General features: G+C 41.6%; 1 protein-coding gene across 3 annotated transcripts in view; it reads left to right on the top strand.

Moving 5' to 3' along the window:
* Positions 1-21153, top strand: part of NF2 (neurofibromin 2) — a 91187-nt gene that overhangs the window by 33510 nt on the left and 36524 nt on the right. For all 3 annotated transcript variants that reach the window (XM_012507938.2, XM_030816067.1, XM_003258051.4), the window contains exons 2-7: positions 841-966; positions 3191-3313; positions 6290-6373; positions 16883-16951; positions 17820-17902; positions 20403-20478. In XM_012507938.2, coding sequence (XP_012363392.1) covers positions 841-966; positions 3191-3313; positions 6290-6373; positions 16883-16951; positions 17820-17902; positions 20403-20478 — 561 coding nt within the window. The remainder of the gene's footprint in view (positions 1-840; positions 967-3190; positions 3314-6289; positions 6374-16882; positions 16952-17819; positions 17903-20402; positions 20479-21153) is intronic.

Consider the following 21153-nt stretch of genomic DNA (forward strand, 5'->3'; position numbering starts at 1 on the left):
CTGGGTGGTTTAACTTGAAAGCCACTAGGTGGCAACATTTACTAAGTTGCCGGCCATTCTCTTCCCTTAAGACATTGAACTTGCTTTTCCACATAGCAGATAGAATAGCTGAGAAAAGAGTTTAGTAGCCATTGCTTCAGGTTCTTTTGAAAGTGAGGCTATAGGATAAACACACTACAGTATATTGGTATCTATTCATCACCTGGGTTTAGATACCAGGAGTTTGAATTTGCTCTGGATGACTGGGTGAGTAGCTTCCCCTTTGGCCTCAGTTAGGCATCCTTGACAGGAGAGACCTGTGATTGGACTGTCTGGTCTCTCATGGTTCTTTTTCTCCGTGATTTATGACTTTGATTATAATTTCTTTATATTAAAAAAAACTTGTAGTAAAACCAGTCTTATTTAAAGGAATACTAGCCTTTTATCAAAGGGCAAAGTAATGATTTAAAAAAAAATCAACAACAAAATTTCAAGGGAATGAATGTCCCTAGAAGCTAGCCATCTCCCTGAGTTAACTCAAGAGGCTAGACTCTCCTAAATGAGGATACTTATTTACCAGCTTTCCTAAATTAGCAGCTTTGGGGATGTTAAAATCCGTAAGAAACTGTCCAAGGGATGTATTATGTATGCTTTGCAGTGATTAAGCCATTAAGCTCTAATTGGTATTTTCCCACTCATGGGTTTGTAAAGGAAGCTTTAAAATTATTTAGGAATTCAGTCCTCATCAGCTCTCTTAGTGTCATCCCCACGTTTTGGAATCTGAGAGTGGAGAGTGCAGAGAAAAGGTTTTATTAATGATTTTTACTCACAGTGTCCTTCCCCATTGGTTTGTTATTGCAGATGAAGTGGAAAGGGAAGGACCTCTTTGATTTGGTGTGCCGGACTCTGGGGCTTCGAGAAACCTGGTTCTTTGGACTGCAGTACACAATCAAGGACACAGTGGCCTGGCTCAAAATGGACAAGAAGGTTGGGCTAGAACTCAATGAAACTGGTGGGGCTGATGTGTGCTTTCCAGTTTTTCCCTGAGCAGGCGCCTAGCTCATCACTGGGGCGCTTTAGCTGTATAGCAGAGAAGGGGGCACATTCCTGAATTAAGTCATGCAGAAAGCAGGACCTGGAGATGCTACCGGTTTCCTACTCCTCACAGGCTCTCCTGGGCAAGCAGAAGTTACCAGGATTAGACTGCTGCTGACCCTGGCTTCTTTACCCATTGTTACCAGCCTGATTGCTTCTGGCTTTATGCCTTTCAGTTTATGAATAAAAACTTTATGAATAAAAATTACTGTTATCTTCTTATACTTAAAAATAACCAATTTGTGTCTTTTAGAGAGTATCGGGGCTTGTGTTCTTTAGGGAATTTTTTAAAGTCTTTTTGAGAAACACCATAGTCTGACGTGAATTAATTGTTAATATGATCTAAGGAATAGAGAGTGCCTGGTCCCCAGGGTGAAAGAATGTCCATTTTGTCCTCAGGATTCTCTGGGGCTTCTGATGCATGGCCAAGAAAGCTGGGCTCCTGGCAATTTTAATGTGGCTTGGAAATGAATATTGCCTAAGGGAACTGCCCTCTGCATGGGTTCGTATGTTCACACAAAGATACACTTGCTTACTGACCTGCCTACCTGGCCATGAAAGGCAGGTGGGGAGCAGGACTGTATGCTTTTGTCAGTAACTCCTAAAAGACACCTGAACTTCAAAGTAAGTCAATGTCTAATTCTTACCCCAAATGATGCCCCCTCCAGTTGCCTACCCGAGCATGATAAATAATGAAAGCTTCCTATTTTTTTTTTTTTTTACCAGTTTGACTCAAAGCTTAAGTGTTCAAATTGTGTTCACATACGTACACAGTAATCTAAATCATCACATTGGAATCCCTGCTGGTTGTAAGTTCAATGGTAATTCCCAATGATCATGAGCATCTAAGTGCCACTGGGGGCCACTGTCAGTGAGGGTGTCGTAGACCAGATTTTGAATCTCCTTGGCATTGCCATCTAGGATTTGGGCAGGAGCATGGAGAGTTATGTGTCAAAGACAGCAAAACTTTTTGTATATTTTTCATGATTCTTAGCAAAGTGAATTTTAATGATAGCTGAGTGTAGGCCAAGTGGATATTAGACTGGGGGCATCAGGAGCCATGGAACTTGCTGCTCAAGGGAAATACATCATGACACATGTTAATGGAGCCTTGTAGCCTGTCACATGGCATGTCTATGTCTTGAAATTCACTCTGGAGAGCAGATGGTTCAAGCTTTACAGGGGTGAATGGAAATGCTAGAAGATTAAAGGCAGTGGTTTACAGACTGTGCTTCAAGTATTTTGTGGGGCATCTCGGGAGGTTACTTGAAACAAAGGGTTGCCATGATGGGTACATTTTCTTCTGTTGCTCAGTTAATGTTTAGATGACTTCATAATGATCTAGTTCATCATCTCTAAGCTGTATTCTTTTTTATTTATTTATTTTTTTTTGTTAAGACAGTTTTGCTCTTGTTGCCCAGGCTGGAGTGCAATGACGCAATCTCGGCTCACTGCAACCTCCACCTCCCGGGTTCAAGAGATTCTCCTGCCTCAGCCTCCCGAGTAGCTGGAATTACAGGTGTCCACCACCACAACTGGCTAATTTTTTGTATTTTTAGTAGAGATGGGGTTTCACCATGTTGGCCAGGCTGGTCTTGAACTCCTGACCTCAGGTGATCCACCTGCTGCAGCCTCCCAGCGTGCTGGGATTATAGGTGTGAGCCACCGTGCCCGGCCCTCTAAGCCGTATTCTAACATGGACCTAAATATTGGCAGTAGGCATCAAGAAAAAAGAATAAAGGAAGATTCCACTACTTCAGATAATTAAAAAACCTTCCACCTACCATAAAGGACAGTGCCCAAGACTGCTGAGTGATAAATTTCTAGTTTTTAACTATTCTGTGGCCCTGAGAACATTTATGCCTTAATCCTAGCTCTACTCACTTCTTGGGGCTATTGCTTAATTTGTTTCAGAAACACCATGGGAAGTGAGTATTACCTCTTGTAGAGGTGACTTTGTGAATGCTTCAAACTGTGGAATCACAACTTTCAGGAAATGTGATAAATTTAGTGGGAAAAAAATGTAATGCACGCCTTGCAAAGGCTTCTTTGAGGGTAGCACAGGAAGAAGAAGTGCCAATATAGTGTGTTTGTCTTTTGCTCTGCAATTCTGCAGGTACTGGATCATGATGTTTCAAAGGAAGAACCAGTCACCTTTCACTTCCTGGCCAAATTTTATCCTGAGAATGCCGAAGAGGAGCTGGTTCAGGAGATCACACAACATTTATTCTTCTTACAGGTACATCAGTCCAGGCTACCCCCCAATTCTAAGAGAACTTGCCCAGGAGTGGTTGCAGAGTTGGCCTCAGAGTTGACCACAAACACCTTTGTATTGCAAAAATATTCTACCTCTGGAAAGTCAGCCCCTTTGGTTCTGTAATGGAAAAAAGGCTTCAAAACAGAACTATACTTGAGTGATGAAAATTGGTGTCAGATGAAATTGCGAAGATGTAATGGTGAAGAATGGATACAAGTAACTACCTAACTTAAAACCTCCTAGAAAATGGATCCTATTTTCTTCTAGCTAAATTAAAAGTACTCAATAGTTTCAAGGGAAGGCTAAAGAGAGAGTCTTATAAAGCAGTAGTTCTTCCAAAAGTTTAAAATCTGCCCTCATTAAGAGAGGACTGGCCAGGCGCGGTGGCTCACACTTGTAATCTCAGCACTTTAGGAGGCCGAGGCGGGCGGATCACAAGGTCAGGAGATCGAGACCATCTGGCTAACATGGTGAAACCCCGTCTCTACTAAATATACAAAAATTAGCCGCGCGTGGTGGTGGGTGTCTGTAGTCCTAACTACTCGGGAGGCTGAGGCAGGAGAATCACTTGAACCTGGAAGGTGGAGGTTGCAGTGAGCCGAGATTGCGCCACTGCACTCCAGCCCGGGCGACAGAGCGAGACTCCATCTTGGAAAAAAAAAAAAAAAAAAAGGACTTCGGCTGGGCATGCTCACTCCTGTAATCCCAGCACTTTGGGAGGCTGAGGCGGGCAGATCACGAGGTCAGGAGTTCAAGACCAGCCTGACCAACATGGTGAAACCCTATCTCTACTAAAAATACAAAAATTAGCCAGGCATGGTGGCGCATGCCTGTAATCCCAGCTACTCAGGAAGGCTGAGGCAGGAGAATCACTTGAACCCGGGAGGCAGAGGTTGCAGTGAGCCAAAATTGAGCCACTTCACTCCAGCCTGGGTGACAGAGTAAGACTCTGTACAAAAAAGAGAGAGAGAGAGGACTTCAGAGCTCTAGTGACACTTGGTTTGTCCCCCATATGTGGTACTTCAGACATCATGCTTCATGCTATGCTGTGTCTCTAATTGTCCTATTTCTTCCTTACTTCCTCATTAGATTATAAGCCTCTTAAAGGCAAGCCTCATTAAGTGCACAGTAGGCATTCCATAAGTAATTGTCCCACCGAATTGAAGAAATTAGGAAATTCATAATTACAGGTTGACCATCCAGAGGCACAGGGAGGGGAACTGGTCTGAGGATGAAAACCTTATCAGTTTCACTTATGTTCTTACCGCAGGTCAGAGTGGCTCCCCAGTTTCATGGCCAGTTGCAGTGATTGGCACTGGGGCTGTTTGTGTTCTCACAGGTTTCAGTAATGTAAAAGGTGGCAGTAGGGGCGTTAATTACATGATTTCCCAGAGATAGATGGGTAGTCTGTCACATAGCCCTCCTGTAATTAATTTCAGCCTCAGTATATTGTGTTCAGCAAATATTAGGTTAAATATAATAAAACCCCCTAAATTCTTTTTAAAAAAGGTCTGGGGTGTGTGTGTGTGTGTGTGTGTGTGTGCACGCAAAAGAGGTGACAAATTTATTTCTGATGTTTTCAGATCAAAGGGACACTCTTAGGCTGGGCGTGGTGGCTCATGCCTGTAATCCCAGCAATTTGGGAGGCTGAGGTGGGTGGATCACCTGAGGTCAGGAGTTTGAGAGCACCCTGACCAACATGGAGAAACCCTGTCCCTACTAAAAATACAAAATTAGCCAGGCATGGTGGCACATGCCTGTAATCCCAGCTACTCGGGAGACTGAGACAGGAGAATCACTTGAACCCAGGAGCTGGAGGTTGCAGTGAGCCGAGATTGCGCCATTGCACTCCAGCCTGGGCAACAAGAGCGAAACTCCTTCTCAAAAAAAAAAAAAGGGATGCTCCTGCAGTTTTTCTATAGTGTTGCTTTTTTCCCCCCTCTTTGGAAATGAAACCAAGGGATTAGAAAGTTGCACTGCTTCAGAAACATCTCAGGTTTCATTTTCTCTCTAAGAATGTAAAATCACTTTTAAAACCTAAGAAGAATTTTTGTGTTTGAACGAAAGCACATAATGATCTCCTAGGTCCCAGAATGTCCTAATGTTATAGAAATGGTTTTCTTGTAAGCACTTGGAAACACTGCCTGTCTCTTGTGTGACTGACTTGATTTTCCCCATACTGAAATGTTAAGGCATTTTTATGACTGAGCAACGCAAAATTTACTGCTTTTATGAATCCGGTGACTGTTGACATCTGTGAGAGAAGAGCTGGCTTTCCTGTTGTGTTTATTTCAATGTCCCACCGCCACGTCATGCAGTGGTCTTGCTTCTGTGTCTGGAACATCCCAAGTTGCACCATTCTAAGAAAATTAAGTGCAATGAAATATGTTAATTCAACATTATGGCTTAAGAATTATATTTCCTGGACCTCACGTGTACTTAAAAGTTGAATCGATCAAATTTTATTGCTTCCTTTTCCCTCAGAGCAGCACGTTGAGAGTGATGGGTTTTTTCTGCAATCATAACTCAGTGGCCTTGGTGACTTTTGTCTTGTGTTAATACTTAAAAGTAGATCCATTTCCTCTGGGGCCATGTGTATTCAAAGGGGCTGAGGCTGCAGTCACCCCCAGAGCTGCTCTTGACACTTCTTGGGTTCATAGCACTCTGTTACACAGCCTCTGTTGTAACTACAGAGACCATTTTTACTCTTCAGCATTGATCATGAAGAGAAGAGATAAGGGGTTTTTATGCATAGCCGTCATACCAGTAACTTCTGTGACTGAACTCTCCATCTGTCTGCATCAGTAAAAAAAAAAAAATTGTACCCTTTGTCAGAAAATTATTAACGGGCTGCTCTGGCAGCCCTCATTAGAATGCCATGAGGCCATCTGTTGTGATCAGCCTACACAGCTCACTTCCATGCACACAGTATCATGTCTCCCTTGTTGCTCCTTTCAGGTAAAGAAGCAGATTTTAGATGAAAAGATCTACTGCCCTCCCGAGGCGTCTGTGCTCCTGGCTTCTTACGCTGTCCAGGCCAAGGTAGGCTCAAAGAAGAAAAACGTATTCTTCCTGGGGGTTAATTTGGGTTTATGAGATCACTCCTATCTTCTCTTTCTTTGGGTTTTCTGTACTTCAGAGAGACTTGCCCAGAAAGTGAGATGTTATGGGACTTGTGGACTTGGAAGAACTACTGTCGCTGTTCCAGTGTTTGTATAATCTTGTGTGTGTGTGTGTGTGTGGTGTGTGTGTGTGTGTGGTGTGCACAAATTATAAGTATCGTTCTGATGAATTAGAATTCATTCTAAGTGAATTCATTCAGAAAGATGAATTTTCTGTGTAATCTCATTATGTACATGTGGTTTATGACATTTACTGAACAAACCTTTTTTCTTTTTTTTTTTTTAAACCATAAACTCAACCATGTGGTACAGCCTTTCTATTAGCCAGGAAAAATGAATTTATGGTCTCCAATTTTAGCCAAACATGGCCTTTAGGTCAGAAAGGCCCAGGTCCTCACTCCAAACTCATTTGCGAACCAGCTGCCCTGTGTGTGGACACTACGCTACACCCTCAGAGAATGCCCTGCTTCATTTGCCCCTGATTGACATGCTAGCTGTTTATGTGGCACTGCAGGTGCTGTGACCCACCAAGCCCAGTTGAGCTGTCTGGTTAGCTGAAAATCGTTCACTTCCATTAAATCACTATAGACCTTTTTTTTACAAGACCAGTGAGAGGGTCAGCCATGGTGTTTCATGTCCCTCAGATTTTTCACTTCAGTCATATATCACCTTCTCTTGGTTCCCCTGATCCCTGCCTTTCACCAGAGCACAAGAGTTGTCCCCAGAATTGGGGCTCCTTGATTACTTGTGTGATTTTGTTTCATTTATGTTTTATTTGTATTTTTATAGAGATGAGGTCTCACTATGTTGCCCAGGCTGGTCTCGAACTCCTGAGCTCAAGTGATCCTTCCACCTTGGCCTCCCAAAGTGCTGGGATTACAGGTGTGAGTCACCATGCCTGGTCTTACTTGTGTGATTTTAAAACATAATCTTTTCACTTATTTTTCTTTTTAATTAAAGGTGTTCATGAAGCCATTTCCCTATAAGGTTAGAAAAATTAATAAAATACTCTTAGCTCACTTCTTGGGGTAGATTAATGCAATTTCAGATCAAAGCCAGGAAGTAACTGTCATTTGTGGGGAGAAAAGGCTATACATGCTGGTCAGACCAGTAGAAGCACCAAAGTCAATTTAATCATTTGATGGCTCATGTAATATTTGCTAAGTATTCATCAGGCCCGGGGTGAGGAGACAGCATGGGAGTTGTTGACCGTCTCATAGTTGCAGGCACTAAAGCAAGTATCTGCCCTCAGTGATTTGCCCAAGATCATTCAAACAATCTTGGGCAAAGCTAAGAGCAGAAGGGCAGGATTCATGGCTTTGGGATTGCATTTTGTGCCTCCAATATTCTACTTCCCTGAAAAATGAGTAATTGAGAAAACAGAAAATGGGCCCTCATTCAACTAAAACATATGCTTCCTTTTATGCTTTGATCAAGAATATTAGTAAGAGGAAAAATGTGTCCTTTCCATCAGTATCACCCTGACAGTGATGAAGCAGTCATTGGCACTTTGATTAAATCCGAGCACTTCCTGGCATGGAGTTGAGTTCCTTTTCGCACGCTTTCTCCCCAGCAAGAGCAGACCCAGGCTCTCAAGGACACCACCTCTCTTTGAAGGGCTTCCATCTCAAAGGCTACATTTTCTTTCCATGGATTTTTGGGCCACAAATTCAAAGGCCACTTGTAGAAAAAAATCACTTTTCAGTGAACCAGCAGATGTTTGCTTAAACAGATTTCATTGTAGGAAAGCCCTGCTAATTTGGATCCTACTAATTTGGAGATGAAAGTGATTCACAGACAACATATGTGGCTCACATGGAGGAGGATGTTCTAGCTATTTTTTCCGGTGTAAATTTTAAGGAGCTTACAAATAAAGGTAATCTGTGACTTAAAGTCTTCGTTTGGGAAACTAAGGCTTACTATGACATGCTTCCAGTTTCTAGGACTGCTGGTTAATAGTTAAAGGATATCTGATTATAATATTAATAAGATCTTACATGCCCATAGTGTTTTCTGGTTTTACCAAAGCAGTACAAATGAATATTTTGTGCGACACTCAGTGTAGTCTTTCCAGAAGCCAAGGCTTGAGAGTATTATGCCTGTTTTGCAGATGAGGAATTTAAGGCTCAGAAAGGGATTTGTGATTTGTGCAAACTCACAATACTTTTATGTTAAGCCTATTTTTATGAAATTTATAGCCCATTTCTCGGTGGAGAGGATTTCAGGCCAAATAGAATGAGTGGAGCTGGGATGGGAACCCTAGTGTCCAGGCTGCCTAAGTTAGCACATGGCACTTGCCTGTCACTGTCTAGCATGAGGGAGGTCTTTGGGTAGCAACCACTGCCTTTCACTAAAGGCTGGTTTCATTTATATGATCACATTTGTCTAAGTTCTTCAGTAAGTCATACTGGTTCCTTCCATTATATTCAGCTTGTTTTCTTCCACAACCTTTCTGAAACAGAAAGGAACTTTAGAAGTGTGGAAGGGAAAGCAAATTGAGCTCATTAACACATGGAATGTAATTATGCACAAATGTATTCATTACAGTATTTCAGCTGTTGGAATGATATAGACACAGTTAATTCCAAAGCATAAAGAAACAATTACCCTCAAAGTATAAATACAAATACTAATCACATGGTTCAGTTAACAAGAACCATATATGAGTTATGCTTGAATCAAAAGTGTAGGCAGGGACTGGGCACAGTGGCTCACACCTGTAATCCCAGCACTTTGGGAGGCCAAGGAGGATGGATCACCTGAGGTCAGGAGTTCTAGACCAGCCTGACCAATATGGTGAAACCTCATCTCTACTAAAAATACAAAAATTAGCCAGGCGTGGTGGTGTAGTCCCAGCTACTTGGGAGGCTGAGACAGGAGGATTGCTTGAACCTGGGAGGTGGAGGCTACAGTGAGCTGAGATTGTGCCATTGCACTCCAGCCTGGGCGACACAGTGAGACTCCATCTCAAAAAAAAAAAAAAAAAATGTAGGCAGGGTTTTTTTGGTGCAGTCACATGACACACTAAACCATCTTGCAATGTTTAAGTCACCTGTTGGATTGTATATTGACCATTTGGTGTTGGAAATATGTTCTTATTAAAAATGACTTTGGGAGAGAATGGCATATAATTTATGAATCTCATGTTGCTGTGTGCAGACTCCTAGTGATCAGAAGAGAGAAAAGAATTGTGGGAGGGGAAGCTTAGTTTCTTAATACTCTTTAATGCAAATCAGGGACAGAGTGCCAAAGTACAATTGAGTTAGAAAATTGAGTGTGTAAAGTGTAGGTAGAGAGTGGCAAGAGTTGAGGCTGGAGAGGTATGCAAAAAATCAGATCTTAAAAGGTCTTAACTTTATCCTGTAGGCGACGCAGTGAAGGGTTTATATTTTAGATAGACCCTGTAGTGGCTGTGTGATGGACAGATTGGAGTGAGACAACTTTGGAAACAGGGAGACCCATTAGAAGGCTGTGATAGTTGCCCTGGTGAGAGAATATTAGGTTCACACTTCAGGTGGTTGGTTGGATGGGGCCTGACTGATTTAAAAATATCCAGGAGATAAAAAGTTGATTAGATGGTGCTATACTCTGCATATCCCTTTTTTTCATATCCTTTTACAGAATGGTATTTTTCTTCCCACTCAGCATCTACTTTGGGATGTATCCATGTTGTGTATATAGATGTAGCTCATTGATTTTAATTGCCATATGGTAACCACTAATAAATTAACCTAGTTTATTTATCTGTTCCCCTTCTGAGGGAGAGGTAGTTTGTTTCCACTTTTTCCCTATTATCCAATCAGTACTCAAATGAAGATCCTTTTATGTGATTCCTTACGTACATGTGCAAATGCTTTTTCCCCTTAAGGTAGGTGCCTACAAAAATAAATAAATAAATACATACATACATACATACATACAAAAAATAGCTGGGTGCGGTGGTGGGCACCTGTAGTTCCAGCTACTTGGGAGACTGAGGCAGAAGAATTGTTTGAATCCGGGAGACAGAGGTTGCAGAGAGCCAAGATCACACCACTGCACTCCAGCCTGGGCAACAGAGTGAGACTCCATCTCAAAAAAAATAAATAAATAAATAAATAAATAAAGTAAAAACATTAAAAAAGGTAGGTGTCTAGAAAAAGAATTGCATAGAATTGACAAAAGAGGTGAACCCCAATATAAAAAAAATCTTAAGTTGATAAAAAGACAAATGCTATGAACAGGGCATGAAACATGCACTTTATAGAAGAGAAAACAAGAATAGTCATAAATACAAAAAGATGTTTCATCTCACAGGTAATCAAGAAAAAGAAAAAACAACAATAAGGCAACATTTCAAACCCATAAGATTGGCAGGGATTACTAGATTGGGTAACTGCATTGTTGGTGCTCATTTACCTGCCAAAGGGATTGTGAAATTGGCATAACCTCTGTAGAGCACCAGGTGTGGAAGGGACGGGTGGAAGTGAGGAGACACACCGCTGGCTGTTCCAGGTGGCTACTCCAGAGGAATCTCTGCACACACATCCTTTTCACTTAAAACTGTCACAACAGATAGACCCACTTCATTTTCTTTTTCTTTTTGAGACAGCAGAGTCTCTCTTTGTCACCTAGGTGGCACAATCTCCACTCACTACAATCTCCGCCTCCCAGGCTCAAGGGATCCTCCCACCTCAGCCTCAGCGTATGCCCTGCTAATTTTTGTGTTTTTTGTAGAGACAGTGTTTCCCCTTGTTCTCCAGGCAGGTCCCAAACTCCTGGGCACAAGCTCTCTACCTGCCTCAGCCTCCCAAAGTGCAGGGATTACAGGCATGAATCACTGCACCTGGCCCCAACTCATTTTCATTTAACTGCTGAACTATATTTCACAGAAAGGAGGGACTGGATTATTTAAATATATCCTTATTGGTAGATATTTAGGTTTGTTTTTCTTTCTGTTGTTTTTCTATTGGTGAAACAGATGCAATGGACATCCTTGAATATGCATCTTTGGGCATATAGGAATAATATCTCTCTATAATAGATATCAAGACATGGCATAACTGGGTTAAAGAATAAGAACATTTGAAATGTAAGTGATGTGAAGCAAAAAATAAAGCCAGACACAAAAGGCCACATATTTTATGCTTCCACTTACCTGTATATGAAATGTCCAGAACAGGCAAATCCATAGAGACAGAAAGTAGATTTAGTGGCTGCCAGGGAAAGGGAGAAGGAGGAAATTAGGAGTGACTGCTACTGGCTAGGCATGGTGGCTCACGCCTGTAATCCCAACACTTTGGGAGACTGAAGTGGGTGGATCACTGGAGGCCAGGAGCTTGAGACCAGCTTGGCCAACATGGCGAAACCCCGTCTCTACTAAAAAATATACAAAAGTTAGCCAGCTGTGGTGGCATATGCTTGTAATCCCAGCTACTTGGGAGGCTGAGGTATGAGAATCACTTGAACCTGGGAGGCAGAGGTTGCAGTGAGCTGAGATTGCACCCCTGAGCTCTAGCCTGGGGCGACAGAGCGAGACTCCGTCTCAAAAAAAAAAAAAAAAATGAGTAAAACCTACTATTTGATAGCACGACAGGGTGACTATAGTCAATAATAATTATACACCTAAAAATAACTACAAGGCCATAATTGAATTGCTTGTAACACAAAGGATAAATGCTTGAGGGGATGGACACCCCATTCTCCATGATGTGATTATTTCACATTGCACGCCTGTGTCAAAACATCTTATGTACCCCACAAATATATATATATACCTACTATGTACCCACAAACTTTAAAAATTAAAAATAAATAAAATTATAACTTACAAAGATTAAAAAATGAAATTAGGTGTGATGGCTAGTGGGTACAGGACTTCTTTTTGGGGTGATGGAAATGTTCTGGAGTTAGATAGTGGTGATGGTTGCACAAGATTCTGAATATACTAAAAAACACTGAATTGTACACTTAATGTAAATTTTATGTATATAAATTTTATCTCAATAAAAAATTTAAATAGATATAGCCAAGTCACCCTCCAAAAGTGATGTCATAATTTAACTTTCAATAACAGTGTGTGAGAATACCTGTTTTTCCACATCCTTGCGAACAGTAGATACTATCAGTCTTTAAAATTTTTGCTAATTGATAGAAAAATATTTTTTAAAATTTGCATTTCCTTGATTGCTATTGGGACTGAACATCTTTTCATAAACTTACTGGCCATTTGTATTTCTTTGTTCTGTGAATCAACCGTTTATGACTTGCCTACTACTATATTGTTTGTTTGTTTCTTTCTTTTTCTTTTTCTTTCTTTCTTTCTCTCTCTCTCTCCTTCCTCCCTCCCTTCCCTTCCTTTTCTTTCCTTTTCTTTCTTTTTCTTTTCTTTCTCCCTTCCCTTTTCTTCCCTTCCCTTCTCTCCCCTTTCCTCCCCTCCCCTTACCTTTCTTTTTCTTTTCTTTCTTCCTTCCTTCCTTTCTTCCTTTCCCAGGTTCAAGTGATCCATCCGCCTCAGCCTCCAGAGGAGCTGGGACTATAGGCATGCACCACTATGCCCGGCTAATTTTTGTATTTTTAGTACAGATGAGGTTTCACCATGTTGGCCAGACTGGTCTGGAACTCCTGACCTCAGGTGATCCACCCGCCTCGGCCTCTCAAAGTGCTCGGATTACAGGCATGAGCCACTGCACCCAACCTGTTCATCTTTTTCCGAATGATTTGTAGACGCTCCATGTATTATAAGTTATCAACCTTTTGTCTATTTTACATATAAGACTGGTCAATCTTTTTCTTTGTACGTTTTGAGTGACTTTTAGAATGTGTTTACCAACCATTATTATATCCATACTCTGTTGTGTTTTGTTCTGATATTTTTATGGATTTTCATTTATAGGTTTAAGAATTTATTGACTGGTGTGTGGGTATAGTAGGTAGGGGGTCTATCTTTTTTCTATATATGTAGTAATCTAACCTTTATGTTTTTGTGAAATCCTACTCAGAGCATTTTATCTCATTTCTCATAGTTATAGACAGGAAATTATTTCATATCCAGATAGAGCCTCCGTTTAACCTAAGTATTGGCTCCACAAGTCTTTTAAATGGTAAACTCCTTGAATTTAAATTCAATTAGTTTATGTCAGGAGTAGGTCCAGGTTTTCTGGGTCTGAATTTTAATAATTTAGGGGATTGTCTTTAATGCAAGAGTACCAAATTAGGTACAGGCCTATGAAGGTGCAGAGACCTGAAATCCAAGCTTCCTTAGCTTCCCAGTAAATTCACCCTGGTTACATTATCAGAATGCATCTGTTACATAAAAGGATGAGGAGCAGCCATCTCCATCCCTGGAGTGGTATGACTTTCTTTTGTATTCACCAGCTACCACAACTTCAGGATTTTTTTCTTCCCTTGTTGTTTAAAGAGACATTTAAGAGCAGACACATACGTCAAGGTGGCTTTAATGTTGGAAGCGGAGTTAGTCCAGTGGAGAAGTTCTTTCAGCAGGGTCTTTGCCACCTTTGCATTGCTCAAATGTGATGTATTTGATCAGTGAACTAGCTGAGAGCTTGGTATAATAATGGGGATTGTTAATCTTGCATGCCTTTGGAACCTGAATTTACAGCTTTAACTTTGCATATCTGCTTGCTTTTGCATTAGAGCTTAGTCAGCACTGTTGAGAGATTTGCAAATACAACTAACAGGGCTTTCTTTAGCATCCTACCCTTTCAAAAATCCAGGAGGCAAACAATGATCAATGTTGTCATAAGTAATGCAGAGGATGGCAATAATAATAATACCTGACTTTCACCATGAGCCATGTGCTGTGCTAAATGCTTACCTGTATTGTTTTACTTCATCCTCATCATCCCCTATAAGGCAGATGCTATTATGACCCTCACTCTACAGATGAGGAAGTTGAGGCTTAGAGGATGCCTTACTCATGGCCTCAGAGGGGGTACTCCAGCACCCTCCCCACTTCCCTTCAAGATCCTGTAAGGCCAGTGCTCTCATTTGACAAATAAGAAGACCGATTTGGAGAGACCTGAGATCTTTTGGACATCAGGTTGTATGTGTCAAGCATAGTTTTATTTATTTTATTTTATTATTATTTTTTGAGATGGAGTTTTGCTCTTGTTGTCCAGGCTGGAATGCAAAGGCGTGATTTTGGCTCACTGCAACCTCCGCCTCCCGGGTTCAAGCGATTCTCCTGTCTCAGCCTTCCAAGTAGCTGGGATTGCAGGCATGTACCACTACGCCTGGCTGATTTTGTATTTTTAGTAGAGACAGGTTTCTCCATTTGGTCAGGCTGCTCTCAAACTCTCAACCTCAGGTGATCTGCCCACCTAGGCCTCCCAAAAGTGCTGGGATTACAGGCGTGAGCCACCGTGCCCGGCCAAGCATAGTTTTAAAAACTTTGCTGGTCTTATTTAATTCAATCCCTGTAAGAGTCCTGCAAGATAAATACTATTATTATTCCTGTTTTACAGATGAGAAAGCTGAGGCACAAAAATTTCCAAGGCCACATAGCTACTATGTGAAAGATGTAGGATAAAACCTTAGGCAGCCTGCCTCCAGAGCCAGGCTCCTACCCTCACTCTACAGCTGCCTTGCAGGGCGTACTGTTAAAGCTTAGTATAGTTACGACTTACTGCATCACGTCTCTGAGCCTCCTAGAAGTAGAGAGATACCAAGGCCTTTCATTTATAATTTCTAAGTTATTTTTTATTTTTATAGACAGGGTCTTCCACTGTCACTCAGGCTGGAGTGTAGTGGCACAATCACAGCTCACTGCAGCCTTAACCCCTGGGCTCAAGTGACCCTCCCATTTTGGTCTCCCAAAGTCCTGGGATTACAGGCATGAGCCATGGTGCCCAGCCTATTTTTTTAAATGAAGAAATGCCTAAACTGTGTTACAAAAACTGTGGCATGTTTAAAATGTTTAAATTTGACAAATTAGGCCAGACGCGGTGGTTGACACCTGTAATCTCAGCACTTTGGGAGGCCGAGGCGGGCAGATCACAAGATCAGAAGTCGGAGACCAGCCTGGCCAACATGATGAAACCCCGTCTCTACTAAAAATACAGAAATTAGCCCGGCGTGGTGGCGTGCACCTGTAATCCCAGCTGCTCAGGATACTGAGGCAGGAGAATCACTTGAACCTGGGAGGTGGGGGTTGCAGTGAGCTGCGATCACGCCATTGCACTCCAGCCTGGGTGACAGAGTGAGACTGTCTCAAAAAAAAAAAAAAAAAAAAAATGACAAATTAATTCCCTTAATATTCAAAAAAAAATGCAATATAATTCTGCTATTTGAAAGATAATTAATGAGATTCAAAAGAAATATTAATTCATGGGGCTTTTACAGTTAAGGTGATATAGGAATGAGGCATGATTTAAAGTTAATGATGAATATCTTCTTTCACTCCTGTGTCTGTAGTTTTAGGCCACTTCATTTGGAGAACACACCAGAAGTCTTAACTCAAGGCTCTTTGAGAATGAGAGAACGAACGAAATAATGAGATTTGGTGGTATATAGAAACAGCAGCCTTGTGCCTGACCTTTGTTTTTTCACTGTTGGTAGCTAAAAGAATAAATGTTTATAGAAGATTATACTGAAGTACTGAGCTTTGTTGTTTTTGGTAAAGTGAAGAGCCACTGTATGCTGATTGATAAGAGATAGGCTTTGATTTTATATTCTACTGTATGTTTCAGTTAGTTTCTTTTTAAACATTTTTTAACTTTTGATTATTTCCTGATCAGACTTGAGTTTTCTAGGAAAGAAAGGAGTTTTTTTTATAAATCAGAATAAATTTCCAAGTCATTGTCCCCGGAGGGATAAATTAAAATGCAGGGCCTATTTTCAACCACATTAGTGACTTCTCTGTAGCTTTAGGAAGATCAATTAACCTTTTACTCACTTCTTTGTCTGTACAATAGGAATGGCAGTGTTGACATCAGATTTTTCCAAAGTATTTTTCAGAGACTTGGGTGAAAGATATTAAAACTACTGCCTGCATTATTCCTGGATCCCCCTAGTAATGGGCTCCGATTACCAGTCACTTATAAGAATTTATAGGTAAGACTCTTATCATATGTTGCTAATCACAACTTTCACAGTTGTGATTTGGTGTTTTAATTCAAAAGCTACTGTTTTGGAAGTGACTGCTTTCTTTGAGGGTTAGAAAACATGCCCACATTTCCATACAAATGTCACATTCTTATTAGCACATCACCCATACATCTCTTACAGGATTATGCAACTCAGTTCATAGATATAATCAGCTTTGTATTTTCATTCAAGGATAACAAACTAGCAAGGTTGAAATCTTGACTTGTCATCGGAATTGAATTGCTCCCTGGAGCTGGGAGGGAATGAGACTGGTCCAGCTCTGTTCAGAAATGGCAGTTGTCTTTAGAATCTCAATCGCCTGCTCTCCCTTTCTTCTTTCCAGTATGGTGACTACGACCCCAGTGTTCACAAGCGGGGATTTTTGGCCCAAGAGGAATTGCTTCCAAAAAGGGTGAGAGATTAAATTCCCTTTTCAGGAAGACATAGCAGATATGTGGTCTAAAAGAAAGCTAACCAAAGGACTTGAAGGAATATTGGAAGTACATAGCAATTTAATTTTAATAAATATTTTATAATCTCCAGTAAAGAGTGTGGGATCTCTGTTAAGAATATTGAAAAGCAAAGGTTTGTGGAGTTAGTTTGGGGTCACCAGGACTAGCATGGCCTGTAAATGTTTTTTCTAGCATGGTTGTTTTTTCAGATGCGGTTGAGCATCATTGATTCCCAAAGAGGAGGCTGGAGCAGAGTGTATTCAGCTTGGGGAATTGAGCTGTTTGCAGTGGCAAAGGGTGGATAGAGGAGATGAGGTAGGGGTGGGCATTGTGGTTTTTAATCCTCAGCGTTGTTCATCTTATTCGTTAGCCACAGAAGCAGGCCCGCCCTTCCTTTTGCTCCTGCCGATTTTATAGCCCCACTCATCTGTCACTGGGTAATAAAGGCCCGTTCCTCACCTCTCGCTGCCTTTACCTGTCCCTCTATGGCTTCTGAGCATGTGAAGGCCTGAGATGAGTGAGCGTTGCTTCTGACTGAGCTCCGCTGTCAGAGGTGGTCTCTGGGATGTACCGCCCAGGCAGGGAACAGGGGCACTGCCAGATGAGGGATGCACCTAGGTCTGAGTTATCATGCAGCTTTCTGAGTTGCTCCTCCAATAGAATGGTGCCTTATTTACACGCCCTCTCTCTGTGTGACTATCTCCCTGGGTGTAGCTTTTTAAAAATAGCTTTACTGTTTTGTAAAAATGATGCATAATTATAAAAGTGGCAAACAATACCAAATTTACTTCATGTGTAGGTTTTTTATTTTGCTCTATTTTTTGGTAGGTAATAAATCTGTATCAGATGACTCCGGAAATGTGGGAGGAGAGAATTACTGCTTGGTACGCAGAGCACCGAGGCCGAGCCAGGTGAGGCCCATTCATTGTTGGTTTACATTCCTTTATGGTCTTTTTTTTTTTTTTTGCCTTAAAGAACTGCAAAACTAGGACATGCTTGTTAAACAAAATGCAGTACTGAAGTCTATAAAAGAAAAAGGGAGAGCTGGGGAGCTGGGAGTAATGTTGGTCTTCAGTTTTGTGTGTGTCCTTTTCTAGTACGTATGACATAAAGTCGGTATGTGTACTGCCTGTCAGGATATATAGACCTGTACTCATTGGTAATTAAGTTTAAGATTTTTTTTTTTTTTTTAGACAGAGTCTTGCTCTGTTGTCCAGGCTGAAATGCAGTGGCGCCATCTCGGCTCACTGCAGCCTTGACCTCCTGGGTTCAAGCAAACCTCCTGCCTCAGCACCCCCAGTAGCTGGCACTAGAGGCACACGCCACCATGCCCAGCTAATTTTTCTATTTTTAGTAGAGATGGGGTTTCAACATGTTACCCAGGCTGGTCTTGAACTCTTGGGCTCAAAGCAATCTGCCCACCTCGGCCTCCCAAAGTGCTGGGATTAGAGGCGTGAGCTGAGCCACTGTGCCCAGCCTGAATTTTAAGAATTCTATTGTATGGCTATTCCATTGCTTTTGCATCCATCCCTTTATTGATGGCATTTGAGTATCTGTAGGTTTTTCACTTTTACAAAAATTTCTGCAGTGCACAATCTTTTATTTTTATACAATTGTTTGAGTAGTTCTGAGGATATATTCTTTTTTTTTTTTGAGACAGAGTCTCACTCAGTCACCCAGGCTGGAGTGCAGTGGCGCGATCTTGACTCACTGCATCTCCGCCTCCCACATTCACACCATTCTCCTGCCTCAGCCTCCCGAGTAGCTGGGACTACAGGCGCTCACCACCATGCCTGGCTAATTTTTTTGTATTTTTAGTAGAGACGGGGTTTCACCATGTTAGCCAGGATGGTCTTGATCTCCTGACCTCGTGATCTGCCTGCCTCGGCCTCCCAAAGTGCTGGGATTACAGGCATGAGCCACCGCGCCCAGCCAATATATTCTTTAAAACAAGAGTTGTTGGGTCAAAGGATGTAAGCATTTTGCATTTTGCCAGGTACCACCAAATTGTTCTCCAAAAAGGCTGTACCTGTTTATACATGCCTGTCAACAAGTGTTATGAGAGTGTCCCACCCCCCACCCCCAGTCTATCCTCAACACTTGTCTTTTATCAATCTAATTTTTGTAATCTAAAAAGTGAAAAGTTGTATCTCATGTTAGAATTGCCATTCCCTTGATTAGGAATTGGTCATGTTTTCATTAGCCTTTAACATTTTTTTCTCTTCTTCCAATCAGTTTCCTAACACTTTTTTTTTAAACTTAAGTGCAACATGCATATGGAAAAGTAGACAAATTATAAGTATACAACTTGATCAATTATCGTAAGGTGAAAACACCAGAGGAAGAAATAACCTATGTCTCCCTACCCCCAGTTCCCCTTTCTTCCTCCCCAAAGGCAACCAGTCTCCTGATTTTTAATTCCGCATTGGTGTTGCCCATCTTAAACTTTGTATTCTGTTTTTTGTGTCTCCTTTTACTCAGCATCATATTGTCAGATTGGGGTTTGTGGCATGTGGCAATAGTTTTTTCATTTTCATTGCTGTATAGATTTCCACTGTATTAGTATATTACAAATCATTTATTCATTCTACTAATGATGGACAGTTAGGTTGTTGGTCCCCTGGGTTTTGCTATTACAATAATGTCAAACAATTTCCCAAAGTAATTGTACCAATTTACGTCAATGTGTGTGATTTCTGATTTCTCTACCTTTTCACCAACACTTGGCGTTCTCTCAGGCTGGGTTTTTAAAAATTCACTTGAGAGCATTCGGAGATTGGAGAGAGAAGGAAGAGGACAAGGTCATAGGGAGACTTGAGTTAAAATATTTCAGTATGATACCTGTTTGGGAGTTTTCTGCAAGTTATTGCTACTTCAAGAGCTTACTTTAAATTATAACTTAGATGAAGGTGATCTGACTTGGGTTTTACAGCCCAGATAGCTCTTGCCCTAACCTCCAGCAATACTCAGGAAGCTTGCAGAGAGAGCTGTTTCATTTCCAGAACCTTCCAGGTAAAGAAAATACACAAAGGAAAAGCAAGAACTTAAATAAAATTCCAACACCCAAATCTGTTTGAGGGTAGAAGATAACATACCACACACTCTTCTTGAATTACTTGAGACGAGTTTACTGTTTACCAAGGGCAAGGTGGGAAATTAAGGCCAAGAAACACCGTGATGAGTCTGTTCTCTGACTCTCTTTTGATGGGGATGGGAAATTCTGCTTGACCTCAGTGTGTTTAATAGACTCAGGGCTGGGCAGAGCTTTGCTGGTATCTGCTGTGGCTTTTGTCTTCTGGCAGCGACGTGGCTCTAGAGGAATGGCAGGGTCAGAATGCTTGATTTGGTGCCCACCCGCTCTCCACCCATCTCACTTAGCTCCAATGACAGTGTCTTCCGTTCTCCCCACAGGGATGAAGCTGAAATGGAATATCTGAAGATAGCTCAGGACCTGGAGATGTATGGTGTGAACTACTTTGCAATCCGGGTGTGTTGAAACCTCTCTGAGCTCCTTGTGTAGTAGACAGAGACTGAATGAGGGCCAGACTGCTAAAATGGTTACTTCTTCATTCCAAGGTGATAGACTCTTTTATGGTTCTGTGGTAAAGAAGAAAAGAGGAAGGAAAGAGAGGTCTTAGTGCCTAACTTTCTATTTTTGGACTTCAATTAGATCATAGGTAATTAAGTGTCACTTGAGCCTTGGGGGACTTGGACCTGGTTCTGCTCTCAGCAGAAACCTGTTTGAATGCTCTGAGTGTAAGATTTGATTATTTCTGGCTCTGTGAGATCTCAGTCCACAGGGAGCACTTGTAAGTACTTCTCCCCCAACACACACACCCCACCCCCACCCCCACCCCAGGCACTAGGAGAGTAGATCTGCCTTTATAGATTACTGATTTGTTTGGGATTCTCACTATGAGGCTAATTGGTTTTCTATTCAGACTATTAATAGTCTGCTGTCTGCTGGGAACCCACTGCTTCTGCGGGGAGAGGCATTTGTGTGCAGCCCAGATCTGGGCCTTTAGAATGTCTTTCTCCTGTGGGTCAGTATCTGGATGCAGTGTGTAGGCAGCTTCTTACAAAGGAATGCATGTGATTTGCCAAAGCATTTCAGTATGGACTCCAAACTGCAGGTGAGTAGATGTTAAAACAATCAGGTGGG

Source organism: Nomascus leucogenys, chromosome 7b (assembly GCF_006542625.1).
Source record: "Nomascus leucogenys isolate Asia chromosome 7b, Asia_NLE_v1, whole genome shotgun sequence".
Classification (NCBI taxonomy): Eukaryota; Metazoa; Chordata; class Mammalia; order Primates; family Hylobatidae; genus Nomascus; species Nomascus leucogenys.